The 17,915-nt window shown below is 37.2% G+C and overlaps 1 protein-coding gene across 3 annotated transcripts in view; it reads right to left on the bottom strand.

Annotated features, from left to right (window-relative positions):
* Positions 1 to 1,626: 1,626 nt before the first annotated feature.
* HACE1 (HECT domain and ankyrin repeat containing E3 ubiquitin protein ligase 1) overlaps positions 1,627 to 17,915 on the bottom strand; it is a 79,697-nt gene continuing 63,408 nt past the window's right edge. For all 3 annotated transcript variants that reach the window (XM_040983832.1, XM_040983831.1, XM_040983830.1), the window contains 5 exons: positions 12,219 to 12,350; positions 10,118 to 10,216; positions 9,763 to 9,833; positions 3,448 to 3,561; positions 1,627 to 2,590 (listed from right to left, as the gene is read on the bottom strand). In XM_040983832.1, the coding sequence (XP_040839766.1) occupies positions 2,488 to 2,590; positions 3,448 to 3,561; positions 9,763 to 9,833; positions 10,118 to 10,216; positions 12,219 to 12,350 (519 nt within the window). In that variant the 3' untranslated portion in view covers positions 1,627 to 2,487. The remainder of the gene's footprint in view (positions 2,591 to 3,447; positions 3,562 to 9,762; positions 9,834 to 10,117; positions 10,217 to 12,218; positions 12,351 to 17,915) is intronic.

The following is a 17,915-nucleotide window of genomic DNA, read 5'->3' on the forward strand; positions in this document are numbered from 1 at the left end:
GCAGAATCTGTGGCACTGGAGACTAGGTGCTCTTCATTTTAGGCTGGATCAGAAAGCGAGGATAGAATGTGGCCATTAAGGACACCTCTGCAACAGCCACTTCTTGGAGGGACAGGATAAGGGCTGGCAGTGAATGGTGAACAACAGAAGGCAGCCGTGGCTATTACGAACATGGAAGAATGCGAGAGAAGGGAACTGCGAAGGTTCACAGGGAAGCGAAGATTCCTTCAAGTGGCTGCCAGGAGCATGATCGGGTACAAGGAGGATGGGCTGGGGGCAAGAGTGGGAAGAAGGAGCACATGAACGGGTCGAAGGGGGACGGGGTGGAGCATGAGTGGGAAGGAGACCTGGTGAAGGATTCGGATGGAGGAAGCTTCCACAGAGGGAACTGAGGTGGTGTAGGGAGGACAGGACAGAGGGACATAATCTTCAACGTTAGAATCAGGCTCAGATTTGGTGTCTTAGAGCTTCAGGGGTTAGGCACCTGATTTTCAAACTGAGGAGAACTTGACAGATGGTGCAGGACTGACAGAGCAGAGGGCGACTATGGAGGTAGAATGGCCATACTTAGGGAACCTCAGATCACTTCCCACTGAGCTTGATGAAGCTAGGTCCTAAAACATCTGGGAGTCAAAGGTCACACTTTTGGGCCACTGACTACTATTGTCTAATTTATATTGTAGCCAAGCCAAATTACAGAAAATGATGAGTCTCTTAGGCTTATTCACCCCTAACACCCAATAAAGACTTTTAAGCTTCTAGAGGAGACACCCATTAAGTGAATCCTTAGATGATCAGGAGTGTGTTTCTCATGTGGAAAGAGAGTTCCAGAATGGGGGAAGGAGAGATGCGGGCATCCCCATATCTAGCTACCTTAAGACACTGAGACCATCTCTGGGTTCTAAGCATCCCCAGGGTTCCAGAAGTCACTTCCAGAAAGGACAATTCTTCAGGCCAGAGGAAGGACTTTGACCAAGTGCCAGGATTTTCAGACAGATAAAGTCCAGTGAGGTTCCCCATATAACTCAAAAGAATTCATCTCACTTCCCAGGATCATGTGGTGTGTCCAAGGAGCACAGACCAGTCACCTTCGTAGGTTTTAGGATCTTCTATGTCTCCATAGAGTCAGGTGGTAGCCAGTAAAGGATAACAGTGTAGATTATTATGCCAGGAGATGTAAGATTCATACACAGACAGCAAGTGGGGGAGCTGAAAATAGGTTCATCCCCTTTCTGCTCTCCTTGCCTGAGGAAGAGGCGTTGCCTACATGCAGAGACCCACATCCACAGCAATGAAGTGGGTGTGAACAGGCAGAAGACACCCTTGAATGAATATGTCTCTCAAACCACATTATACAAATAAACACACTATCTACACACTAACATGAGAAAATCTACAATATGACTGTCAACAATGATATATCTATTTTTAGCTTCTAGAGACAAGGTCCTAAATCACAAATCTCCCTGCTAGCAATTCTGCTATGTGTGAGTGTTCCCATTCTCTCAAGTATGCCATAAGAACTGGAATACTGTTTTTTCAAACAAAACAAAATAAAACCTGATCAAATTTTTAAACAACATTTAAAAAAAAAACTTCAAACACCTCCGTACTAGGCATATATCATAAGAATGTAACATTTTAATCACAAAAAGTAAAATTACAAAATAAAGAGGCACAAATTGTAATCTGCACATCAGATTACTTCTTTCAATGTGTCATCAGCCTTCACAAATAAACATAATAAAAACAAACATGGTAAAATATATATTTAATATTACCTTCATAATAAATTAAAATAAAGCATATGAAAAACGTTGGAACCATGGTATGTACATATGAAAAACTGACCACTGAAAGATGAAAATAATTAATATAACAGTGTAAGTTTTAATATATAAATTAAATGTCATTTCATCAGCTGTTAGTCACATTACTGTAAATTTTATATCATATATTAAAATACTAAAAAGCTAAAAAATTCATTGCAATATAGATACAATGTGGGAAAAATACATATTTGTGGCTATATACACAATCTAAATCAATCAGTTCTATATAACAGCTTTCCAAAATATAAATAGCACTTTACATGCAAGAGAACATACCAGTTGGATGTCCTCATATGAGAAAAATACCCTTTTAATAAGATAGTCACATGGCAGGAGTGGAATGCAGAAGAACATTTGCCTTATACAATCTTGGTCAAGATTTTAAAAATATGAAAAGGGACAGTTTTTTACTATTTTTAATTAACAGTTAAAAAAATTAAGTCTACTGTGATTGTATGTTCTCTAATCATATCACAAACAGAGAAAATGTAAAAAGGGAAAGAGAAAAAAAAACAGAAAACCTGATCCTTTATGAATTTTAAACATCAGCCTGCCTATGGGCTGCATTTAGGCTGCTTTTCTGTCGACAGCTTCCTAAATTACTTTTGCCACTCTGAATTGTGCATCAGCAGTCGGATGAGTTTTCCAGGCTTCATTATGCCATTGTATAACCATAGCTGCCACAATGTAGTGCCACAAGAAGTCTGTCCTTGAGGATTTCTTTACTTGGGTATTCAGGTAACTTCAGCATGTTGATGCTTTAGGAGAAAAATACACCACCATTACACAGGATATCTATGAAACGTCTGATTGTTTTGTCTAGCTGTGAAAACACTGCTCATAATTATAAAACCACTCTGAAATTTGCATTCAAATTGGAAAACCCTGAAGTAGTATTGAAAAAAAAATCTGCTGCAATGCAGTTTCTTTCAGCATGCAAATGTAGTAGAAGAAAATAAGTTCTTTTGAGCTGAAAATAAGCAACAGAGCAATTTAATTTGAAGTGACTGGGTAACTCAATGATACGTATGACAATGTAACCTCAGTGATACTTAAACTATATTCAATTAAATTACAGGTAGCGAGGAGTTCTCCACAAATTTCCTCTACTCCAAAAAGGGGGCACAAGAATCAATGAATAAGTACTTATTTGTCATCAGTGATTCTAAAACCCAAAACAGAGATAATAGTTAAGGTTGTCTTCTCAATGTAGTAGTACTATTGTCAGAGCTTTGAACATTCAGAATTAATACGAGGAAGGCATTTAGGCTAGTGGTTAAAATGCCAGTTAAAGCACCCACATCCCACATCACTGGAGTGTCTGCTTCAATTCCAGCTCCACCTTCTACTTCCAGTTTCCTATTAATGTACATGGTGGCAGGAAGTGGGATGGCTCAAGTAACTGGGCTTCTACAACTTTACATAGGAGACCTGGATTGAATTCCTGGAGTCCAGCTTGGTCTTGGCCCAGGACCAACCTTGATAGGCATTTGGGGAATGAATCAGCAGATGGGAGCTTTCTGTCTCTGCCTCCCAATTGAGTAAATGAATAAAGGAAAACAAAAGTAATCAGGCTAATTTCATAACAAATTTTAAGTAGATCAATTTAACATACCATGTGCTTGAAGTAGGCAACAGATTCGGGGTATACGGCACAGCAGCAATCGTAAAGTTCTGTAATCCACTTCCACCCATGATGTTAGCAAACCCACCATGCGGAACCCTGGAACTAAGAATTCATGTCTTAGTATACTGTAACCATGAAAGGACATTTTTTTTGTGATAGGTACGCCAAATATACTGTTAGGATAAGATTTTGAGAGTTGCAAAACTACAATTTATTGTTGTAAATTGTTTTGTGGCCTATTAGAAAGCTTCCATGGAGACATTCCTCCATATTTTTATAAGCTACACCATGCTTTCAACTGCCGATGCCCACATCTCTACTATTTTACTTAGACTGCTGTATTTACCATTATTTGCTTTTATGTATCTTATAGTTAACTACAGTTATTTTGATGGCCCAAACTGGTCATATTTATATCTGTGTCCCTTGGGATAGTGAAACATCTGGTATCTAGTAGATACTTGTGGACTACTTGTTCAGTAAATAAATGTTTGGCTAATTCAAGCAACAAAAGCTCTTACATGTATTCCAAATGGTTTCTCCATTTGTGGAAAATACATAAGCCCAAAGGCTTTTTGTTCTGCTTTGCTTTTCACAGCTGGTAAGCTAGAATTTTTTATTTTTACATTTCCCTTTCCTTTTTTAGAAACATTTCATTTCAGAATATTTTTAAACTTAGAAAACAAACTTATTGGACACTGAGAGTATTAACCACATTTAAAAAAAAATAACAACTAGCATAGAGGACCACAGAAAGGCTAACTTTTAATTATAACACATTACTAAGAATTTTAATCTTGAGTTCATTGCTATAGAGAATGCAATCACAACTTCTCAATATCTGCCTAGTTGAAAGTCATATGTGAAAATGTGATACTATAGTGCTTTCTGGATAAATTAAGAATGCTAACAAAAAAAAACCTAGTGGGTAAGTATTAAGTGTATATTCAAGACAGAAGCATGATATTGCAATTCCAAATATTTTCTAACACAGGATTCAATGCACAAAGCATAATTTGATTGACTTATTATTGAACCTTAAAGAGCCAAACAATGTTGAAAAAGAAAAACAAAGAAGGTTCACACATTCTGAATTCAAACTCTTTATGACCTACAGTAATCAAAACAGTGCAGTACTGGCATACAGACAGGTACATAAACCAAAAGAACAGAACAAAGAACCCAGAAATAATCCCTCATATACATGGTCAAATCATGTTCAACAAGAGTGTTCAATAAGAGTGCCAAGACATTCAACAGAAAAAGGACAGCATTTTTCAATATGGCATATTGAGAAAATGGAATATTTTCCACAAAAAAAGAGGTTGGACTCTCAGCTTATATCATAAACAAAAACTAACTCCAAAGAGATCAAAGGCTTGGACCCGGTGGCATGGCCTAGCAGCTAAAGCCCTTGCCCTGAACGCGCCGGAATCCCATATGGGCACCGGTTCTAATTCCAGCAGCTCCACTTCCCATCCAGCTCCCTGCTTGTGGCCTGGGAAAGCAATGGAGGATGGCCCAAAGCCTTGGGACCCTGCACCCATGTGGGATACCTGGAGGAAGTTCTTGGATCCTGGGTCCGGATTGGTGCAGCACCACCTATTGCGCTCACTTGGGGAGTGAATCAATGGACGGAAGATCTTCCTCTCTGTCTCTTCTCCTCTCTGTATGTCTGACTTTGCAATAAAAATAAATAAATCTTTTTTTTTTTTAAAGAGAGAGCTCAAAGGCTTAACTGCAAGAGTTAAACTAGGGGTTGATGTTATCGTATAATAGTTAAGCTGCTGCCTGCACCTTCTACAGGCATCAGTTCAAGTCTACATTCAATCTAGCTTCCTCTAATGTGCATGGGAAAGCAGCATAGGAGGTCTAAGTGATTAGGCCCCTGTATCCATGTGGAAGATCTAGAGGAGGCTCTAGGCTCCTAGTGTTGGCCACTGTAGCCATCTGGGGAATAAACCAGCAGATGGCAGATCTCTGTTTCTGTCTTTAAATTACATGGGAATAAGTATATTTAACTTGATAAATTTATTTTTTATTATTTTCTGTGATACAGTTTTATAGGTATAAGATTTATATAGGTATACATAGGTATATACAGGTATATACCTGTTCCCTACTCCACTGCTGGTGGGAGTGTAGACTAGTGCAGTAATTATGGACGTCACTATGGAGAGTGCCCAGACAACTGAAAATTGATCTACTATATGATGCAGCCATCCCACTCTAGGGAATATATTAAAATAAAGTGAAATTTGCATAGAAGAAAGCAAAAGACTATAAAAGTAATACAAAATATTAGTGAAATTAAAAGTTGTTTTTTTAGAAGATAAACAAAATTAATAAATATTAAATAACAATAACTAAGTGAAATAAAAAGACTCAAATAAATAAAATCAAAGATGAGAAATGACATGTACAGCTGATACTACAGAAACACAAAGAATCATTAGGAACTATTATGCTCAACTATGTACCAACAAATTGTAAAACCTAGGAAAAATGAATAAATATCTGAATATTAAAATTGAACTATGAAAACAGTTCAATCTTGAAAAGACCAATAATGAACAATGAGGCTGAATAAGTAATCAAGTATCACAATGAAGAAAGACCAAGGACCAATTAGCTTCATTGTTGCACTCTACCAATTTTTTAAATTATTGATTTTTATTGGAAAGATCAGATTTATGGAGAGAAAGAGAGACAAAGGTCTCCATCCACTGGTTCACTCCCCAAGTGGTCACAACAGTCAGAGCTGAGCCAAACCAAAGCTAGGAGCCAGGTGCAACTTGCAGGTCTCCCAAAGCTACAGGCCATCCTCTACTTACTGCGTTACCAGGCCATAAGCCAGCAGGGGGAGAGAAAATGGAGCAGTCGAGACACAAACAGGCGTCCACATGGGATCCCAGGCATGCAAGGTGAGGATTTAGGCATTGAGCCATCGCATTGGGTTCTCTATGAACTTTTTCAGGATGAATTAACACCAGTTCCTTTTGAACTACTCCAAAAGTTTGAAAGGCACAAACTTGTGTAAATTCAGTCTATGGCGCCAACATAACCTTAATTTCAGAACCAAAGACATAACCAAAAAATACCTATTTGCTCGGAACCTTGAAAAACAGATGGAAAGATGCTCAAAAAAAACAGTACCAAATCAAACCCGACATCACATAAAAAAGATACTAATTATAAAAAGTGGGATTTACCCAGAGATTAAGTATGATTCAATATATGCAAATCAATAAATGTAATACATATTAACAGAACAAAGGATAAGAATCATACAATCATCTCAATACAGAACAAGTTCAACGATAAAAAAAATTTCACGATAAAAAAAATTTAAACAAATTAGGTTTAGATGGAACATAACTCAGCATAATTAAGGCCACACATGACAAACCCACAGACAACACATGGGGAAAAGGCAACAGCACTACTTTTATGATCTGGAGCCAGAAAATATGCACTCTTTCTATTCTTGTTCACAATAATACTGAAACAGCCATTAGGCAAGAGAAAACAATTTTTAACAGCTCACAAACAGGAAAAGGGAAAGTCAAATTACCCCTTTTAGAGATGACATTATTCTAAAGACAGAGAAATCAAGAACTATTAAGTGAATACAGTAAAGTTTCAGGAAACAAAATTAACACGCAAAAATCAGCAGTTTTTAATACACCAATAAAAAGTGCACTGAAAAGGAAAGTGTAACAGAAATCCCACTCACAATACCTACCCCAACAGAACCCTACCCCAACAGAATACCTACCCCAACAGAACACCTACCCCAACAGAACACCTACCCCAACAGAACACCTACCCCAACAGAACACCTACCCCAACAGAACACCTACCCCAACAGAACACCTACCCCACCAGAACACCTACCCCAACAGAATCTTAGAATCAGTTTCACCAAAGATATGAAAGAGCAGTACCACAAAAATTACAGAACACTGATAAAAAAAAAAAAAACTTAGCCACAAAAAATGAAACAACTTTCCATTATCATGGATTAAAAGAATTAAAACTGTTAAAGTATCTATATTGTTCAAAGCAATTTAGAGATCTAATATAATCCCTTCAAAAATCAATGAAATAGCTCACAGAACTAGGAAAAAAAAAAAAAAACTGTCCTACAATTCATCCTGAAGCGCAAAAGACTAAAAATAGACCAAAAAAAATGGGCCCGGCACGGTGGTGCAAGTGGTTAAGGTCCTTGCCTTGCACACCCAGGATCCCATATGGGCGCCGGTTCTATCCCAGCAGCCCTGCTTCCCAATCTGCTCCCTGCCTGTGGCCCGGGAAAGCAGTCGAGGACGGCCCAAAGCTTTGGGACCCTGCACCTGCGTGGGAGACCCGGAAGAGTCTCCTGGCTTTGGATTGGCATAGCATTGGCCTTTGTGCTCACTTGGGGAGTGAATCATCGGACGGAAGATCTTCCTCTCTGTCTCTCCTCTCTGTATATCTGCCTTTCCAATAAATAAATAATAAAAATAAATCTTTAAAAAAAAAAATAAAAATAGACCAAAAAAAAAAAATAAACCTTGAATGAAAAGAACAGAACTAGAGGCAACCTAACACAAAATTTCAAGACACACTACAGAGGTAATCAAACAAAACAGTATGGCACTGGCATAAAAATATAGAGAGCAATAAAGAGCATACATCCCAGAAACGAATCCATGTATTTACTATCTGTGACCACATGCCAAAAACAAACATTGGCAAAGGACAGTCTCTCCAGTAAATCATGCTGCAAAAACTGGATATCCACATACAGAAAAGTTATACCTTACCTATCTACATACACCCTATAAAAAATAAAACCGAAATGATCAATGGTCTAAATATGACATAAAATTATGAAACCACAAAAAACCCCTGCAGAATTATAAAAAAAAAAAAAAGAGAGAGAGAAGGAGAGAGAGCTTCTGAACAGCAGAGGAAACAATCAGAGTGAAGAGGCAGCTGACAGAATGGGAAAATATTTCAGACTATAGATCTGACAAAAGATTAGTATCTAGCATATATAAGGATCTAAAAAAATCTCAACAACAAAAAATGAATAATACAGTTATGAAATGGGCAAAAGACTTGAACAGGCATTTCTCATAAGAAATATAAATGGCAAAAAAATTTATTAAAAAAAGCCCAATATCATTAACCATCAGAGAACTGCAAGTCCAAATCACGATGAGGTAACGTCTCACTCTAGCTAGAATGGCTAATTCAAAAGAGGAGGAAAAAAAACCCCACCAAAAATTATATCAGGATATACAGAAAAGGGAACCATATACATTGCTGGTACAAATGCAAATTAGCCATTACAAAATGTGTGAATGTCCCTCAAAAAACTAAAAATTGTATCTAGCACATGATCCAGCTATCCCAGTTCTGGTTATATCTCTAGGAAATGAAATCAGCACAAGAAAAAGATGCCAACACTTGCCTGTTTGTTACAATACTATTCATGATCACCAAGATACGTAGTCAATTTAGGTACCCAAGAATAGATGAAAAGAAAAAGAGAATATGGTATACAGACACGACAGAACATTAACCCATCGCCAAAAAGAATGAAATCCCGACATCTACAAGAAAGTGGACAGAAATGTTCCATTATGTTAAGCAAAAGAGGTCAAATAACAGAGGAAAAATACCATATGTTTTCTCTCTTTCTGGGAGTTAAATACCAATATCTGATATGAACCTTGGTTAGTTACTATACTAGCCACCCGAAAGAAGAAAGGGAGTTGGAGCAAATAGGATAAGGGATACCAAAACACATACAAGTAACAAGCTTAGAGGTCATAACACTGTGGACAACTATAGCTCACAATAATGTAAACTGCATAAAGTGGAAGCAAGGAACAGATAGGCTCCAAACACAAAGAGAAAGAAATGAAAAAGTAAACTGCCTGGTTTCAACGATTCATGTCATGTAAGTATACTAAAATATTGCATTATACCTCATGAAATGTACAAATCTTGCATGTTACCCAAAAAGCTATTAAAATAATTGTGGGAGAAAAAAGAGTATGAACATATAAAATGCAGTAATATTGATACCCCTGACTAGAACTGTCATTTAATACATTCAACATTTACTGGGCAGTACTATAAATGCATTATCTTGAATATCTAAATAAATCTCTCCTTATCTAAAGTAATGAAAAGGGAAGTAAGACACGGACAATTCAGAATAGTAGCTTTTCATTTTAGTTACTCTCTAAGCTGTTGAAAACAAAATATGCTAAGTTCTTTCTATCTTGTCATAGAATCAACTCTTACCTGCCAGTAACAAACTGTAAAAGAAGAACTCTCTCCTCTTGAGTAATGTCTTCCACAACTTCCCAGAACCACTAGCAACAACAACAAAAATCAACTTAGCTCCTGTCTCAAAACTACTGCAGACTTCTTAATACCAGGAAATCATGCAATATTCATAAAGCATATTTTGTTCTCTGAAACTCATTTATCAAAAATGATTTCATACAAACGTTTCTCATGCAATATTCCCACAAGCAGAATTTAGTGAAAAACTTTACTTTGTTAATTAACGTACATTTTCATCCAATAGTGCTGAAAAGCTTACAAAATTAAATGGCAAAACTTAACTTCATTCTAAGCTCTAGAGAGATTTTACCTGAATAACCAGATCTTCTCTTTCATAGCCACTTGTGTATTCTGTATTTTTCATCCAATCACTCACATCAATTTCTGGCATGCCAGAAAGTAGTAGTTCCTTTGGGGAAGAAGAAAAATATTTCATTAGTCTTCTTTGGAAAAAAAAAAAACCTTATTACATTTAAGCAGCAAATTTGCCTTAATTAGAAACTAATCTGATGTAAAACTGATTTATTTTGTGGCAGCTCCTGCATGCCATCAATAACAAGCACTACCTAGGAGAGAATCTTTGATACAGATAGCTTCAGACATTCAGATCTGGAGATGTCTCCACCTTGATAAAATGTAATGAAAACACAGTAAGAGACAGTTTGTATGTTTATATGCAGATATGTATGACATAGCAGCTTACATGCGTAACAATTTTATAAACATTATCCTTGTTTCATTTTTTGGCTTCTTTGCAAATTCATTAACTCTCTAAAGGAGACTGTATGCATTTCAACATTAAAGTGACAACCAAAACCTGAATAAATTACTGGACTAAACAAATTCATTAATTTTGGAAAGGGAAAATTCATTAATAAATCCTTGAAACTAAGAAAGAAAAGGTAATATAATAAAAGCAGTTATTTTTAGAAAAGGATTTATGACTTTCAGAAACTCCTTTTTGGATTAATTAGAACTTTTAAAAATCAACTTTCCTCAAGATGAGAAAAGTATGTAATTCTCCTAACGGTCCTTGACAGACCTTTTTCCAGGATAATCAACACACAACACAATACCACACACACACAGGATCTCAGTCAAGCAACTAAAAATGAAATCGAGAAATGATAAAGCATCTACCGCTAAGTTTGCCAAGGGAAAGAGAAGGAGAGCTTGAGCACATATCCGTCAGTCCGTATGTCACAGCTGAATATCTTAGTGAGCAGAGGCAATGACTAGCTTATACTTACTTACACAGCCAAGTTAGAAAAGCATGTTGCTTTTTTTCCTTACAAGGACATTATGTGGTACCAAATCTTGTCTCCTACAGTATTACTCAGAACACATACCTAGCCAGGTAAGTGTGTCACCTGAATAAAAGCAGTGTAATGGCCATTTCAGGAATGAGTGGTAGATGAAGATATCTCTCTCTTAACTCTACCTTTCAAATAAATAAATAAGTTAAGTCTTAAAAGTAAGAAAGCAGCTATATCTATTTAATACACTGTGTTTTATTGAAGATTTAGACAACTCAAAGCATTTGAAAGTAACTTATTCTCAAAAAAATACTGAAAGGGAACTTAACAGAATACATACATAAATAATATAAAATTAGAGGCTGGCAATGTGGCATTTCAAGTTAAGCCGCTACCAGCAACACCAGCAAACCAAATGAGGCCAGCTCATGTCCCTGTTGTTCCACTTCCGGTCTAGCTCCGTGCTATTACACCTAAGAAGAGCAGCAAAAGATGCACAGGTGCTTGAGTCCCTGTCACCCGGGTGAGAGGCTCCTGGCTTCAGTCTAGTTCAGCTCTGGCCATTGTGGCCATTTGGAGAGTGAATCAGAAGATGGAAGATCTCTCCATTTCTCCCTTTCTGTATATAATTGCCTTACAAATAAATATATCTTCCACCTGTTAGATCACTATAAGGAGAAGGCAAGTTAAAGGAACAAAATATTAATTAGAAACTAAAGACAGTAAACCTCCACAGAGATTTTAGAGAATTTACTACAACAGCAAAAAAAAAAACCCTATTCATTATTTTAAGAAAAGATGTCAGTATCCGCAGCTCTTCTTCACATGCCAAATAAACTCAGAAAAAAATGTGGAATATTGTTTTATGAAAAAACTAGCCCTCAGCGTGTCCTATGTCTACTTCTAGAAGAAACAAGAAATACATTATTTTTGCTTATCAAGAGCCTCATCTCTTTTAACATTACTGATTGCTATATAAGAGAAGCACAATCAAAAATCTTATAACAAATCTCTAAGAACAATGAATTTTGTCTCATTAAATACCATTCCATTCAGTATAATACTTGGACAATTTCTGAATGACATCAATTGGAATTTAATTAGTAGCAACAATTACATAATGAGTATTAACAAAAGGACTGATGCTTCCCTTACCAATTCATACTCATCAAAAAGCTGAATGAGGGAGGGTGGAATGAACATGTGAAAGCCCTGCAGGAAAGCATTGATCTGCGGCTGAATGGCTCTCGTCATTCGAAGTTCAGTAACAAGCTGGACATACTCCGCCTGTAAAAAACAAATTTGTGGTTCTTTATTGTATTGTGGTTACAATATAAGCAGTAAAGATGCTTTACTGAGTCATGGCATGTGCATAACAATATACCTTTCTTCACCCACATTATGATCATTGTCACAAATCCCTCATTCTGTGATATTGAGACCCCTCTTTAAAAGAAAGCATACTGCAGGCATGTACGTATATAATATCTACATATACATATGTGGCAGAATGTCAAAACTGGTAGATATTACAAGTAAAAAATACATTCATGAAAAGTTTCTAAAAGTATTTGGTGATGACTTTTTCCTTTAATTTCACACACTTTATGTACTTTTAATATAGTCATTTCTCATTTAAGGAGTGAAGGCCTAGAATTAATTTAGCACCAATAATCATACACTTCAGGAAACCAGTAAACCACCATTCCCTAAGCAGCTTAGGTCAAAAATTCTACCAACCCATCATCCATGTCTTTTCTTACATCTTCTTATCAGCAGGTGCTGTCAGACACACTTTAAAAAATATTCTCAATCTGTCTTTGACTCAAGACTGTTGGGTTCTGGGGAGACTGAGAGACTCTGGGGAGAGAGCCTGATGAATTGCTCCCTAGCAGGAGACAGCCTGGGATCACTTCTACATGGCAGGGTGACGACGATGTGAGGGGAATACACAGCACTGGGCTTTTATACATTGTAGGCGAGGGATATTGGAGAGGGTAGCAGTTCCTCTGTTTGCCCAAGTGAGTGACCTGTAGCTCTGGGTGCTCATGTGGTGGGCTGAAACAAGGCCTGCGTGGTTCCAGTACAGCAGTCCAGACATTGCTGAGATAAGGCCAGGACAGTCCATCGGACTCACTCTCACTCTGCCTCAGGCCAGCATCCTGCCCTGTTCACCCAGAGGAAGACCTCCACTAGTAGAATCATGATCCAAGCTTTCATCATCTGTCACATGACTTTCTATCTGACATCCCTGTTTCCATTCTCTTCCCTGTCTTCATACCATGGGTTTTAATCATACCAAATGATTTTTTAAAATAGATGGCGCCATTCCCCCAACCCTGCCCCAATATACACACACAAAGCATAATTCAGGTCTTATAAATCTTCAACTCAAAACATTACAATGACATTGCATGACACTTAGAATAGAATTCAAATACATTTCCTACTTCTTAAGGCACTAAATGATCTGGTCTTAGCCTTGCAGTCTGGTCCTGTTTGCTTCCACTCTGGCCATAACTCACTCACTCATTCAATCCAAGTTTCGTTGGCCTTCTGGCTACTCCCCAAGCACACACTTGTTCAGGCTTCAATGTCTTCACACTTCAAGGTCTTTCTGTCTGAACTGTCTTAATAGAATATAATCTCAATAGACCAATCTCTCAGCTTTGTTATATATATGTGTGTGTGTGTACATATACCCTGTTCCTAAAAGGTAGCTGCTTTCTAAGTGTATGTGATGAACTGAATGCATCAAATTCACTGAACACAAATTTGAAATTAATAAAATGGCTCATTTGGGCATAGCTGATTCATTTCTAAGTTATTTTTTCACATTCTATTTTAAAATATGACATCAAAGAAAACATTTTCATTTAAAATTTAGCTGACAATTTACAAAAAATGTATTCTAGCCCAGACCAGAATTAATTATCATACATACATGGTATGTTTATGTGTGTGTGTGTGTGTGTTATTTGTATGTGTGTGTATAACCTCAAATGTTACGCCTTGTAGAGATACTTCTAAATGAAAACTTCATAAGTTAAAAAGCAATATATACCCTAGAAACTGTTAAATTTATCCGGACAATAAGATGCTGGACTCTATGCTTGGTATATGTTTGCAACGAAACAATCTTGACTTAATTTGAACTGTAATACTGCAACTAGATGGAAAAATCTACCAAGGGGGAAGGGATCAGGGAGGGGATGGGGGAACCCCAGAGCCTATGAATCTGTGTGACATAATGCAACATAATTAATTAAAAAAAATAGTAAAGATTAAAAAAAAAAAACAATATATAGCTCTCCCCTACCAGGAACAAATACTCTAAACGCAGGAATGAGATAGGAAAGGCAGCATGTTTAGCTCCCTCTGTTTATTGTTTTTGGCAGTAATATGATGCCGGTTCAACAACAGCAAAAACATGGGCCCGGCGCGGTGGTGCAGTGGTTAAGGTCCTCGCCTTGCACGCCCGGGATCCCATATGGGAGCCGATTCTAATCCCGGCAGCCCCGCTTCCCTTCCAGCTCCCTGCCTGTGGCCTGGGAAAGCAGTCGAGGACAGCCCAAAGCTTTGGGAACCTGCACCCGCGTGGGAGACCCAGAAGAGGCTCCTGGCTTTGGATCGGCATAGTATCGGCCGTTGGGCTCACTTGGGAAGTGAATCATCGGACGGAAGATCTTCCTCTCTGTCTCTCCTCTCTGTATATCCGCCTTTCCAATGAAAAAAAATAATAAAAATAAAATCTTTAAAAAAAAAAATACTCGTCACTAACACAACTTCTACTGTATCTCCTCTATTTCCTAATGACTTCCCCATTCCACCCTTATTTTTTTTTCCTAGTCTGGATGAATGTAATAAGTAGTAATGCAAGATAATGATACCATTTAAAACCCATGCGGCTATCATTCAAGCTAGACCAGAAGATCTACACAAAAAGGTCACATCTCACTCAAGAATTTATGATTCAACAATATTTAATTCTTAGCCAAAAAAAAAAGAGAAAGAAGCCAGAGAAAATAGAACATTTTTAAAAAGAGATAATTATGTGAATCTAACTTTTCAGCTGATAGTAATTCAGTCATTTTCAAAAGTGAAACTATAGATATTTTCAAAATTTTAAAACATAATTCAGATACAAAATTAAATTTAAAAACACTAAAATTCTAATGTAGAACTAATATATTACTTGCACAAAAATTTGTCCAAAAGTTTACAGAAAATAAATATATTGAAATAGTCCTGCATTGACTTCAGAATTTCTTTGCATCAAAATATTTACTGTTTAATTCTAATTTTTCCACAAAGTTTTTTCAAGTGCCCTAATATTTATTTCACATATTACTTTCTAATCTGAGGATATTTTCATCTATTTGGCTTCACTCTGTAAAAACTATTTTGATAAAATTTAGGAATAAATGACTCCCCCTGTGGAAATGCTTACATTGGCCCCTTCTTTTACTAACAAGTCTGGCAAGCCCTATAAGGTTCAACACGCTCACAATTAAAAAGCCAAACTCCAAAATATAGGTAAAAGTTTGGCTCTAAGATGACAGAAAAGTTTTACATGACAATATTTATAAAAGAGAAAGCTTGACAATTTCAAATTAAATTTTATAAACTGAGTAATAATTTAAGAGTAAATTCAAGATGTATATATCTAAAGTTTTTTTTACACATGTAAATGAATCAGGTTACTTATTAAGTAAGCATTAAGTGTTTAAACATATAAATGTGCTGTACAATTTTACTTAACTGTGACTGGCAACATTAGAAAATGAAGTTCAATTTATTTAAAATATTTACATCAGGAAAACAAAAATTAATGAATTATTAACATTAATGACTCAGAATTTGCTATTTTTCAATCTTAAGCATTTAAAAAAAGTTTGCAAAGCATTTGACCTAGCAGTTAGGACGCTGTTTAAGGTTCATACATCTCGGGCCCGGTGGTGTGGCCTAGTGGCTAAAGTCCTCGCCTTGAAGGCGCCGGGATCCCATATTGGCGCCAGGTCTAATCCTGGCAGCTCCACTTCACATCCAGCTCCCTGATTGTGGCCTGGGAAAGCAGTCGAGGATGGCCCAAAGCCTTGGGACCCTGCACCCATGTGGGAGACCCGAAAGAAGCTCCTGGATCCTGGCTTCAGATCAGCATAGCATCAGGCCGTTGTGCTCACTTGGGGAGTGAATCAGCCGGTGGAAGATCTTTCCTCTCTCTCTCCTTCTCTCTGTATATCTGACTTTCCAATAAATAAATAAATCTTAAAAAAAAAAAAAAAGGTTCATATATCTCCTGGTGGGCATTTAGTACCGCAGGTGTGATGTCACTTGGGACGCCCACAACCCATACTGCAGTGCCTGGTTCAAGTCCAGCTCCATTCCCAAATCTGGCTTCCTTGTAACACACACCCTGGCAGGCAGCAGCAATGACTCACGTACTGAAATCTCAGACACCATCCTGGTTGTATTCTTAGCCCGGTCCTAGCCTGAGTGTGCACTTGAGAGTGACCATGTAAGAGCTTCTGGGTTCTGGTTTCTCAAATTTAAAGAGAAGTCTAAACAAAAATCACACCCTAATGGGAGGGGAATGGCTAGGGGTTGTTAGTCTAAATACAGCTATGTAACATACAGTTGTTGAGTGTTTATACCTTGTCATATAAAATGTACTAGAGGAGTGACGGGTACGCTCACCAAAATATAGTATCCACACGAAAGAAACATTTATGGTTCTTTATAACAGAGTATGACTTAATTATCCTCACTTAAGGGTCAGTATCCACTAAAAAATAAGATAATACACATACTCAAGGAGGACAAAACTTTTTAACTCAAATAGATTTAAAAATCAATTGAATTGCTTTGCTATTTTAATCTACAGCTTAGCAGCACTCATTTCATTAAAAATCAATCAAGTTCTCCTTTAGCAGGATTAACTTCATATGCAGTACTACGAACATTAGACTTGAAATTAGGAGATCACGCTTTTGGTCCCATCTTTGCCTCTAACTTCTTTTTTTTTTTAAAGATTTATTTTTATTATTTTTTTATTGGAAAGGCGGATATACAGAGAGGAGAGACAGAGAGGAAGATCTTCCATCCGATGATTCACTCCCCAAGTGAGCACAACGGCCGATACTATGCCGATCCAAAGCCAGGAGCCTCTTCTGGGTCTCCCACGCGGGTGCAGGGTCCCAAAGCCTTGGGCCATCCTCAACTGCTTTCCCAGGCCACAGGCAGGGAGCTGAAAGGGTAGCGGGGTCGCCGGGATAGAACTGGCGCCCATATGGGATCCCGGGCGTGCAAGGTGAGGACCTTAACCACTGTGCCACCGCGCCGGGCTCACCTCTAACTTCTTAAGAGTTACTGTCCTCGTGTGTAAAATAAGGGGGCAGAATAAGGAATTCTAAGTATAACTATTTAACAACAGCTAATTTTATTTGCAATAATTGAACTTCATTGTTTTGCATTAGTATCTAGATTTCAGAAAGTAAAATTATGTGACATAGGTTTTCAATTCCATTTATACATGTGTGTATGTGTGTATCTATATATATATACATATATATATATAGGAAAACAAGATATATAATACTATCCAGTAGTAACAAATATCTATGCTATATTTTTCACTTTACAAAAATGACTGTTCTGTATTGCAGGCACTACTATCCTAATTCTACAGAATACAAAGTTGAGGTTCAAGGAGTTGTTAAAAACAGGTGCTTACTTTTACAGTAATCCATATTTTCCTAAATCTATAATCTACATAAAATGAATTTTTTCTCTTACACTGAGTTGATTCTGATGCTACCTTGGAGTTGTATTAAAAACAGAAAAATATTTCAG

Source organism: Ochotona curzoniae, unplaced genomic scaffold (assembly GCF_017591425.1).
Source record: "Ochotona curzoniae isolate NIBS_2020 unplaced genomic scaffold, NIBS_Ocur_1.0 contig_3819, whole genome shotgun sequence".
NCBI lineage: Eukaryota > Metazoa > Chordata > Mammalia > Lagomorpha > Ochotonidae > Ochotona > Ochotona curzoniae.